The sequence below is a fragment of the Candoia aspera genome, chromosome 3, assembly GCF_035149785.1.
Source record: "Candoia aspera isolate rCanAsp1 chromosome 3, rCanAsp1.hap2, whole genome shotgun sequence".
Lineage (NCBI taxonomy): Eukaryota > Metazoa > Chordata > Lepidosauria > Squamata > Boidae > Candoia > Candoia aspera.
Window position 1 is genome coordinate 107,674,429 of NC_086155.1, and position 11,816 is coordinate 107,686,244.

Sequence of the window (11,816 nt, forward strand, 5' to 3'; positions counted from 1 at the left end):
CGAGAAACATGCGCAGAACGACCCCCACCGCCGAACTGGCTGTCGGGAGGCAGGTTTAAAAAAAAAAAAAAATCGCCCGCCTCGGTTTTAAATGTTGCTGGTTTCTTTTTCTCTCAAACGTTAACGAGAGATGTCTTCCCGGTTGTTGTTGACGGCGCGCAATCACCGAAGGGTAAGATCAGGCCCTGAGGTGTTAATTGCGGTTTTCTATCGGCCGGCGCGTGGGCATCTTTTGAGGGTAACTGCGGGAGACCCTTACCCAACCGGGGGCCCTCCACGTGACACGCTTGCCCAGCGTGAACGTAAGGATGGTTCCTCAACCCAATTTTCTGGGTTCCCAAGACAGAGTGAACTCTGAACTAAGCGGTAGGACAGTTTGCATAACACGCCAGGTTCAAAAGTAGTTGGCTGGTGTGCTGCTCGCTCTGTGGTGAAAATACGACCCAACTTTAGATTGGCTGGAGATGATGGGCTTTGTGATCCAAGACATCTAAATGCACAATGTTGGGGAAGGCTGGTGCGGGATGTAGCTCTTTCTAACGTGATAAACTTGAGTTGGGTTCATAATTTGCTGCTGCTCTATATTAGCCGGACCCTCCACAGATGAAACATAAATGCCTGGTGATTTCTCTCTCAAATGCTAGTTTTTAGTGGCTGGATTTGCACAATATACTTAATCAGGATACCTATCTACCGTTTCAGCCATTTCCAAGTTTGGTGAAAGGGTGACCCCTCCCCTTGAGTTAATGATTGATGATGATTATGTACCATCAAGTTGTTTTCGACTCCTAGCAACTTCATAGATAGATTTTCTCTGTGACAATTCTCCCAATGGTGCACTCATTGCCTCTGTAAGTGAGTTGATCCACGTTCCTGCTGGGTGTCCTCTTTCCTTCCACCTTTCCCAGCGTTACAGCCTTTTCCGGAGGGCTGGATCTTCATATAATGTGTCCAAAGTAGGATACTTCGAGCCTGGTTATTTGTGTCTCCAGTGAGAACTCTGGTTTGATTTGCTTGAAGATCCATGGTATTCTCAGGTGTCTTCTCCAACACCAAAGTTCAAAAGTGTCGATACTGTTCCTATTCTGCTTTTTTAAAGTCCAACTTTTGCTTCCATAGAATGTCACAGGGAATATCATGGCTCGCACAATTCTGATCTGTGTAGGTGTAGATCAAGGTTCCCCAAAGTGGTCAATATCAACCCCAAGGGTTGATGGGACTATCCAAGAGGTAGATAAATGTCTGGAGGTCAAAATGGGGTCAGTAAATGTCTGGGGTTCAATAGATGGTTGATAAATGAGATGGAAAGTTGATTGGGGTCAATCTTTTGGGGTCTCTGTAGAGCTCCATGCCAGTCCTTAGTCCTGAAGGTGAGGTGGCTAGCAGCGAGACAGCGTTACCCAGGGTTGGATGGTCTGCTGCCAGCAACAGCAGCCTTGAGTTGTCTCTACAGGTAGTCCTTGACTTACGACCATTCATTCAGTGACCGTTCAAAGTTACAACAGTGCTCAATGAAGGGACTTATGACTGATCCCCGAAGTTACAGCCATTGCAGCACCCCCGCAGTCACATGATCGCGATCTGGGCTCTTTGCAATCCATTTGCACTTACGATTGGTTGCCAAGCACCCCGTGTTCATGTGATCTCCATTTGCAACCTTCCCTGGCAGCTTGGCATTTGAATATCTTTTCCAAGTCCTTCATGGCTGCTCTGCCAAGTGTTAGTCTGTGGCATTATTTCTTGACTTTTTGGTTTACTCCTGATGGTTGATCCTAAAAGGCAGAAGCTATACACTACTTCAATATCTTCATTGCCAATTCTAAGGCTGATTGTTCTACCTGTTGTCATTAGTTTGGTCTTCTTTATATTTTAGTCCCATTTTTTTACTGTGCTCTTTGGCTTTTAACACTAGGGCTTGCATTTTCAGCTGTCAGGGTAGTGTTATCAGCATAGTGCAGGTTATTGATGTTTCTTCCTCCAGTTTTAAAACCACGCTCATCTTCCAATTCAGCTTCCCTGAATATGTATTCAGCACATAGGTTGGATAAATAGGGGGAGAGTATGCAGCTGTAATGGTTGCCTATTCTGACAAACTCAGTCTCACAAGCAGGTGCTTAAGGATAACTGATTTATTGAAAGAATAGTATGCAGATACAAAGAAAGCTGAGAATGAGCAAAAGCGCGCCAAATACAAACTAAAAACCCTCGCTTCAAACCCGGTTCCGCCCTTGCTCGCGCTTAGCAACCACCCCCTCCCAGGTGCTGCAACCGTTGCCCACATCGGCCTGAGAAAGTAACCTTGAACACATTCCATAACCCAAACATACATTCCACAGTTACAGCAAGGAGATTACAGCCTGGCACGGCTGGAAATCTCCACCCAGCAAACACGGATCAGGAAAGTGACATGTGAAACGTTACGATGTATTCAGAACATTGGAACGATGAACATGACATACCGCCCCCCTTAAAAAACACCAAATTAAGGAGCAGGTTTAGCAGGATAGGCAGCATGAAAACGGGCAACGAAAACAGGGGAGTGAACATCGCGGGCAGCAACCCATTCTGGATGAGGGAAATGTTTCCATCGGACCAGGTATTGCAAAGTAGAACGAAGGCGTCGAGAATCAAGAATCTCCTGGACTTCGAAGTGTTGCTGCCCATCAATCATAATGGGAGCAGGTGGTGAGGGTTGTGGGTGCCAGCGATCGGATTGGTGGAAAGGCTTGAGCAGGCTGCAATGAAAAACGGGATGCAAACGTTTAAGATTATGAGGCAAATCTAATTTAAAAGTAACAGGATTAATTTGAGCCACAATAGGAAAGGGACCCACGAATTTTGGTGCCAACTTTTTAGATGGTTGGGGTGATTTAATGAACTTTGTGGAGAGGTAAACTTTATCCCCAACTTTGAAGGGTGGCTGAGGTGCCCATTTGGTGTCAGCATGGCGTTTGTAAGCAGCTTGGACATCGGCGAGAGCCTGTTTGATTTGAGGCCAGGAATCCCCCAGATGTGCTGCCCAGTCTGCAGGGGAAGATGGAGGAGACGTTGGTCGCAGCAGCTCTGGGATGGGCACAAAATCCCGATTAAAGACAATGCGAAATGGCACCTGACCAGTGCTCTGATGCACTGCATTGTTGTAGGCGACTTCAGCAAAGGGCAGGAGATGGACCCAATTGTCTTGTTGATAGTTAACAAAAGCACGCAGATATTGCTCCAGTGTGGAATTAAGCGCCTCTGTAGATCCGTCAGTCTCAGGATGTGACGCAGTGGAGAGCGCTTGTTTGGTACCCACCAATTTCATAAAAGCCCGCCAAAACTGGGAGGTAAATTGTGTGCCTCTGTCAGTCACCAAATGGGAGGGGCTCCCGTGGAGCCTGTACACGTGTACAAAAAAGAGGCGGGCGAGTTGCTGGGCTGAGGGAATGGAAGCGCACGGAATGAAATGGGCTTGTTTCGAGAAAAAGTCCTTCACAACGCAAATCACAGTTTTCCTCTGGCTTGGAGGTAAATCAACGATAAAATCCATAGAGATCTCCTCCCAAGGGTGAGAGGGACTGGCCACTGGCTGGAGCAACCCCTGGGGCTTACCAACCTTCCGTTTTGAGCCAGCGCAGACAGGGCAGGAAGCAATATATTCCTTAACATCTCGCCTTAGTGTTGGCCACCAGAATTGGCGTCTAACCAAGTGGAGTGTTTTCACAAACCCAAAATGTCCAGCCAGTTTGTCATCATGGCAACGGAGTAAAATGTCTTTGCGTAAAGTCTCAGGCACATAGAGACGATCGTTTTTCCAGGCAAAATCACGGTCAAAAGTAACAGTGTGTAAATTTGCTTGCAACCAAGTGTCAGATTTCAATTGGGAAAGAAAGTGTTGTTGCAAGTCTGAGGGAACTGGCAGACGTCCGGGACGGGGTGAAATTGAAGCGTCTGGCTGTTGCGCGCGCGTCTGGCTGCGGGTCACCGCTGCCAGACTCAATTGTGGGTCCGTCCACAGTGTACCGACTACATCAGGTACAGTGCTGCAATCCTGGGGTCTGCGGGAAAGTGCATCAGCACTTCCCTGCTGGGAATATATGCTGTTGGCATATACTCCCAATATTCTTTGCTCATCCTCCAAAGAACAACTCCACCCCACCCACCCCCGCCACGATGAGGCAGCACAACAGGACTTGCAGGGGGTGGGTGGGCTTGAGTTAATAGGACCTTCTGAATCTTGTACAGTTGGGAGCTAGGCTTCCAGCACAGAGATTAGAGCTTTGAATGCACTTGCCAGAATGAATGCTCCAGTCAAACCTTTTTCATATTTCTCATTATATAACTGCAGATGCTTCTATAGTGTTCTTTATTGTAATTGTTTTTATTCTAAGCAGCCTCCGCATCTTCTTTCCTTACATCTACTTTCCATTTATTCTGCTGGAGTAAATTTATCTTTTAATATTCTTTCATGAACAATCTGATGATTCTTTTTCTGTGCTTGTTCTACTTTCAACCTAGTTTATTTCATTTCCTTCCTATACTTATATATTTTTCCCAAAATCCAGTTATTGGCATTACAGAAAAAAGTGGTCTGCCTCACATTCAGGACCTCCAATCATCTTGGTATTCTTTACTACTTCTCTCATAAAGTATAAAATAATACTGGTTGTCTGAATCTTTAATCATAAATCAATGATAGTACAAAAGAGGCTGGGATATGTCAATGATGGCTGCTTCAAATTAATTTATCCTACTCATGATGTTCCACTGCTCCTTTTATAATGATATTCAAAGAAGTCTAGTCTTCCCTCTGTTGCTACATGCTCCAGGTTATTCTGAGGAACTTCATGTTAACTCCCTTTAATCAGATTAAACAAGCCTTATAAATCATAATGCAGCCAAATTCTGTATAGTGGTTATGAATGTATACAAACAACTGACTAGATTTGTGCAATACACTAGTGTATGCTAAAAGATGGTCTGCTACTTTCTGATTCAGTGTATTATGTCAGTACAAAATTTCAGTCTATTTATGAGATTATGAGATTTTCTTGTTTTGTGTAATATATGAGTTTTGGGTTTGTTTGCTTACCTAATGACAGATAATCTATTTACAGAACGCTAGCACTTCTAATTCCAGGAGAATGAAGACTGTTGGAAGAGTAACTACAGACTATGGAGTAAACTTTACAAACACCGCATATCTTTCAAGAGATGTGCTGTCCCTCAAGAAAGGAAAGTTGTTCGGTCAGACTCCAGCTAAGATAATAATTTCACAAGATCCTGACCTACAGGTAAAGTATAGTGTTTAGTGTAACTGAGTATAGTATAACTTACAACATGTTTGAAAAGGAAGCAGCTTTCAAAAACTCCAAGCAGTTAAAATTACTCTCTAGGGGCAGGCATCTGCAAATCTACTCATAAGGGCAGGTGTTCTCTGGAGTTGAAGACTGTGTGGTAAGATATGATGAAAGTTAAGCAAGTATGGGAATATAAATAGATAGACAGACAGACAGACAGACAGATAAATAGTGCTTAGGGTTGAACATTGAGCAAAGAATAAGAGAAAAATGTATAATGTCCTCTTGGTTGTTTGATTGATAGATAGATAGATAGATAGATAGATAGATAGATAGATAGAGATGATAAATGTGTGAGGAATAATTCTGGTGATGTTCCAGCTATGCTGGTTGGTGATGTGAATATATATTTTATTTCTGTATGCAGATGATATGCAGTTGGCTATGAACTTGAATGATTTGCAACAAATGTTATTCTATGATACAACAATGAGTATGGATTAAAAATTAAAGTATCAAACATGAGGGTGTTTGTGTTTGACAAGAAAAATGAAGTGAACAGCTGCAAGGTATACAATGCTTAAAAGTTTGTGAACCCTTCTGAATTTTCAATATTTCTGCATGAATATGTCCTAAAAGGTGATCTGTTCTCCACTCAAGCCCTAAAACTAGATAAAGAGAGCCCAATTATAGAAACAAGTCAAAAACATTATACTTGTTCATTGATTGACTATTGAAAATCCAACAGGGTTCACAAACTTCTAAGTACCACTGTACATAAATGGTGAAAAATTAAAGCAAGTAGAAGAATTTTACTGAAGATGGGAAATGGAGAAATTTTAAGATGTGCAAATGCTGGTAGTGGGTAGTGAGGAAAAATGTTAATCAAAAATAGGTAAACTGATTGTATAACAGTGTGCTTCTGCCCACTTTGTTATCTGGAAGTGAGAATTGGTATGTCAGAAAAAAACAGAAAGGCAGTGAGACAGAGGTACTTAAGAACTGCCTGTGTCTTTAAACAAGAAGAGACAGGATCAGTAATAAAAAGATGCCGAGAGACAGTTTGGTTTAGTGTTTAAGCACCGGGCTAGAAAGCGGGAAACTGAGTTCTAGTCCCATCTTAGGCACAAAGCCAGCTGGGTACTTTGGATCAATCCCTCTCAGCCCTAGAAAGGAGGCAGTGGCAAAACACTTCTAAAAACCCTTACCAAGAAAACTGCAGGGACTTGTCCAAGCAGTCACCAGGAGTCAACAACTGACTTGAAGGCAAGCAATCAAATCAGTCGACTGAATATGGGTTGAATATAGAAGTGAGGGCCCAGGCAAAAGAACCATGTTGATGTGGTTAAGTTGTATAGAGAGAATGGGTGACAACTGAATATCAAAACAACTGAGCAAAGTGTGAATAGGTTGAGAGGAAGAGGATGCCTGAGGAAATTGTGGTTAGATGAAGTTGATGAGATCCTCAAGAAAAGATACAAGAAGTTTAAAGTACAATAGGCAATGGATGTGGTGATGGATGGACATGGGGGAAACAAGGATGGTTTGGAAGACTAAAAAGGCATGCAAAAGTATAGTGTTGATGTAAGCTACTTTTAAGTTTCCTTTTCTTTTTCTCAGGCCTTTGGTTTCTTTTGTTTAAGCATTTCTTGCTCCTTTTTGTGCTTTATATAACATTGCTTACTAGAAAGGGAATAGCAGATCATAATTTAGAGTACACAATTTTTTAAAAAAGAAATTATGATTTAGATTGCTATGTAAACCCAGCCTATATATGTAAAACACATTTTCTTTACTAATGTAACCTGCATTTGATATTTTTTAATCAATTATATTGTATAATACATGTTCCTTTATTATATTGTTCTGCTAATAAAGGGACAGTGGTATGTTTTTTCCTTTTGTATTTTTCTCTTACTGTTTTTTGCTAACTGCTGGGTCATAAAACCATACAATACTGATTTTAGATATCATAGTAAGATTTAAAGATATAAAAATAACACAAAGTATTATGTAACAATTCCTTGTAATGTTTCCTCTGCTTTGTAAACTATGATAGGAAACGTAGACTATAGAAAACACTTATTTGCATTTATAAAATTTCTTTTTATCGCAGGAAAATGCTGATCATCAGATACGGTTCATTGTATCTAAGCAGTGGACCTTATACAGTGTCACTCCTCTGTATAATTTCTCTTATGGACACTTAGAGGAATATTCTAAACAACTGAGTTCTGTTATTGCTACACAAAAGGAAAAGAGATTTGTATTGGAAGGTGAAACTGATTTAATGTGTAAAGTGAAGTTTTCTTCATTTTCTATTTTGAAAACCACGGGGAAAAAAAAAGCAGCAGTCCTCATTGAGGTAGGTAGTCTTACTTAGTAGGTAGCTAGTCCAATCTTTTACTAACAGTGGGTTTGTCTTGATACTTTTGAAAGATATTATAGTGGGCAGGTAAAAGGCCTTTGTTTTAGATATCCATCTACTATGGTTGTATATACTGTATTTCTACTAAGGTTTTATGATTAATTGCTAGGGTTTCTTCACTAGACGATTCACACAGTGTAATCTAAAACATTTTTCTCATGAAAGGTTATTTGATCCATTAAGAAAGATTAAAGATGGAACCTTTTTATATACATATAGACTACTCAAGCATGCTCTAAGTTCTTTAACTGAAGGACAAACAGAGATGGGGGAGAGAAAATGGGCTTACTCAGTGGAGAACCTCCTTTGTTCAAGTTTTATGGGTTGGAAGGTTAAAAATTCAGGTTTTCGCTGCATGAAAAAATCCAGTAGAATCAGGCCAAAAATTCTTCTGCTCCAGTATCCTCTTCCTCTTTAACAGCTACATGCTCCAAACAGACATAAGAGTAAGAGTTTGGTCCTGCTGTGGTATTTAGGAATATGCTCTTTCTGAATCTGTAGAATCCTATATTTACCAAAGGTTATCTGCCAATAATTGTTTTGAAAATCATTCTCTAGGCTGTAGTTCTGAGAAGCTTTGGAGGTGTACGTTCATATACATCCAGTAGAATCCCTGAAAAATATGCATGAAATCAGAATTTAAGTGATGTGATCATTGTGAATCTGAAGTAGCATATGAAAAAGTACAATGTTAACGAAATTATGTGAGAATAACTTCTACTAATGTGTTTATCCTAAGTTCAGAAACATTATCTCAAATAATGTAATACAATTTTAATATATGTATTGTTCATGTGTGTATGTATTTATAATTTTCTTTAGATTATCCAAAGATCTCAAATGGCAGATGAAGATGGAAAAGAAGAAGGCAAAGTGGTATGGATGGGTTGTTTCTGTTGTACTTGTGCAAGTGATTTTGTTGAGATTGTCACAGAGGATTTTACTTGTTTGCCTTTGTTCCTTGTAAATGGCGCCAAGGGTTTCTCAAATATTGTTGAAACTTGGCTTCAGCAAACTTTTGACTGTAATTTCAGCCCATTGCACATCAGTCCTATCCATCTTGCGTGGATGGCTGCAATATGGTCTGGCTGCAGTATGGACCATTACACGGTTGCAACGGAACTGACTTTCTCTGTGCCATGTCTGCCTTATCCTTTGGATATTTCCTATGCTATCCATCCTGAAGATGCAAAAGCTCTTTGGGATTCAATACACGGCGTTGAGGGAGAAGTTAAACAGGAAGAAGTGCAATTATTCATGGAATCCCTTTACAAGCACTTTCATAGGCACTTCAAGATATATTTATCAGCCACACGACTAGTGAACGTTTCTACATCTGTAGCCTCTGTCCATTCATTGGGAAAAATGAAGGTATGTGGCTTGCTTTTCTGATCACTAATAATTCTATGAATTTGCTTTTTGGAAGGAATAGTCTGAAACTGCATTAGGCAATTCTGATAATATGCAAAGATTTTTTTCTCAGCAATGTCATCTGCAAATTGTTTAGGAGAAGCAGTACTTTGGACTTGGCTATATATTTCTCAATGACCTGAAAACGGAGCTAATAGAAAAGAGTTAACCCATTTGGCTCTATGTTCAGACTGAGCAACCAGGGAAAAAAAAGAAGTCCAGAAAGTTTGAAGAAAAGGAAGAAGAAAACTTTTGAGAATCAAGGCAAGATTGCTGCAGTTGCAAGCCCTCTGCTGCTGCTTTGTTCCTGCAGAATGGACTGCTAGGAAGCAACTGCAGCAACCTTGATTGGGCTGAAAGACTCATGGGGGTCTTATTCCACTACAAACCAAAATAGCGTTGGTTGTGATAGGTGCAGAGACTTTCAGCATGGAAGATCCACTCAATAAACTGAGGCTTTTAAACATGTCTTCAAATTTTCATATTTTTTAGTCTTACACTAGGATACAGGTCATTTTCTTCTATAGTCGTCTTGTAAAAGTGAAACATGGTATTAAGTACACAAAAGGAAATGCGGTATTAAGAGCACAGTGTTCTAAGATTTTGAAGTTAGTTAGCTTTTTCTAATTGTTTGAGATATTGAAGGCTAGATTAACTGCAGGAAATTTTTTTAAAATGAGGCCCCAACTTTGTCGATTATTTTTTTTTAGTTTCCTTGGATCTAATGGCATCTTTTTTTTCTTAACAGATTCACCATGCCCAATATCTGATGGGAGTTCTGTCACTGCTCACAGAACTGGCACTTTCAAAGATACTGTGATAAATTTCCTACTGGGTTACATCTCACATGCTTTAGCCACAGAAAATTATTTAGGATAGAAGATTGTAAAGCTATTTTTGTCCACTCTTCTCTACTTGTGCTTAAGTAGAAACTAGGTTAAACGTTTTGTAAATAGTACAAAGAGCTATGTAGTTCCATCTTTTCATATTTCTAATATGGATTATTAAAAGAAATATATAATTCAGAAGTACAGTACAATGCTTATAACTGTCTACATACTGAACTTTTGTTCAGAAAGTCTAGTCAACTAGGTGGGAAAACTCTTCAGGATTTTTGGATTTCAATGTCAAGTAAACTTTCAGAAAAAAGTATGGAGATGGCATCCAATTAACCTATTATTGGCTCTTCCCTAAATTATTAATGACTATGGAAATGCTATACTAATTCATACTTTTAATTTAAAGAGTAAAGCAAGGAAAAACAGTGGTGCAAGTGTCTTGGGTCATATTACATATATGAGATACTTACGATTATGAATCATAAAGAATAAGACCTGCTTATTATGGTCCTGGCAGTTTGGTCTTCATGCAAGATAATTTCATTTCCCCTTCCCTTCTACCCCATTTTGTTTTAGTTCAGTGGTCAGCATTCTGTGCCCAGTGGGCATGTTCAGTCTTCACTGAGGTTTGTGGATGATTATAAAACTTAAGAGCTTTAAAATAATTTTTAACTTCCTTGTGTGATATCCTAAGACATTACATCATTAGACTTGGCATGACACGTAAACCCAGACCAGGGATTAAATTGGGGTTATGATGGCATGCTTTAGACACAATTTGTACCCATAATAGATTACTTACTTCAGGCATGGCTCCGTGAATCAGCTGAGCTTGGTGGGGTGGGGTGAGTGCCAGAGGAATAATCTATGAAGAGCACCATCTTTATTGCTGTCCGGGCAAAGGGCAGGGATTGCTTCAAAATAGGGCACTCCAGCTGCAACATTAGAAAAAACTTTCTAACAGTGATAATTGCGTGGCAGTGCAATAGATTGCCTCATAAAATGGGCTCTCTTTTGGTGGAAAATATTGAGCAGAATCTGGGCAGTCACTAGCCATGGAGTTGGACTAAATCTCTTCACATTTTTACTTTAGGCAAGGAGACATTGGAAGAATATAACAGGGTAATTTTCTATATGTTTTAAGTGAATCATTAGAAAGATAATTAATGTAATCTTACAAAGTAGAAAATGCCTGGTAATCTTTTTTTTTAAGCAAAAGCTGTCCAGAAACTGAAACAGACACTTCTATAGACAAATGCACTGCTGTGATTATCCTAATCAATCACAGAAGCAGCTGGGGACAGAACTTCATGAATTAATTTGCAACAGTACTCTACGGAAGGATTCAGAAGTGTATGGCAGAAACACACTCTGCATTCTAAGATATCTCTATAGCTAGCTGCATTGGAAATTACTAAATCTGAGCCAACCAATGAGTAAATAGTTTTTCTTTTGAAAAGCCAGATAAATACAGTTTATGGACAAATATAAAGTGTGGGAAAAAATGGAATACACTTAAAAGGACCAAGTTGTTTTTTTCTTTCAAAAGGTAGCACCAGATAAGGCTCCCTGCCCATATCAGTCTGTTGGATTGTGGCATTTGCTTTTGGTGATGTGTTCCTCAAACAGTGGAATGAATGACAGAGGCAAACAACAGATAACATAGCATTCCCCAGATGCTTGGACTACAGTTTCTGTAAAATGTTAACTGTTTACAGTGTTGACTAGAAGAAAACATATCCAAAATGTCAAAGATGCCACATTGCCAACCTCTGGGTATAGCATCACATTCTAAAACACATAACATTTGGTCTACAATAGCATAATACTACAGATGATGAAAAAAAGAAAACCCACAAA

General features: G+C 39.9%; 1 protein-coding gene across 1 annotated transcript; it reads left to right on the forward strand.

Moving 5' to 3' along the window:
- The first annotated feature begins 59 nt into the window (after positions 1 to 59).
- Positions 60 to 11,462, forward strand: CENPL (centromere protein L). The gene is made up of 6 exons (XM_063298512.1): positions 60 to 172; positions 5,097 to 5,273; positions 7,396 to 7,644; positions 8,530 to 9,078; positions 9,866 to 10,248; positions 11,170 to 11,462. Exons 1-5 carry the CDS (start codon positions 131 to 133, stop codon positions 9,935 to 9,937), a joined length of 1,089 nt encoding a protein of 362 aa, XP_063154582.1. The 5' UTR covers positions 60 to 130; the 3' UTR covers positions 9,938 to 10,248; positions 11,170 to 11,462.
- Positions 11,463 to 11,816: the final 354 nt, after the last annotated feature.

What these genes read in the sequence shown, in the direction of transcription:
- CENPL (XM_063298512.1), top strand. Translation starts at nt 131, where the DNA reads ATGTCTTCCCGGTTGTTGTTGACGGCGCGCAATCACCGAAGG. An exon ending in CGGCGCGCAATCACCGAAGG is followed by an intron (nt 173 to 5,096) that starts GTAAGATCAGGC and finishes ATCTATTTACAG; the next exon opens with AACGCTAGCACTTCTAATTC. An exon ending in ATTCATTGGGAAAAATGAAG is followed by an intron (nt 9,079 to 9,865) that starts GTATGTGGCTTG and finishes TTTTCTTAACAG; the next exon opens with ATTCACCATGCCCAATATCT.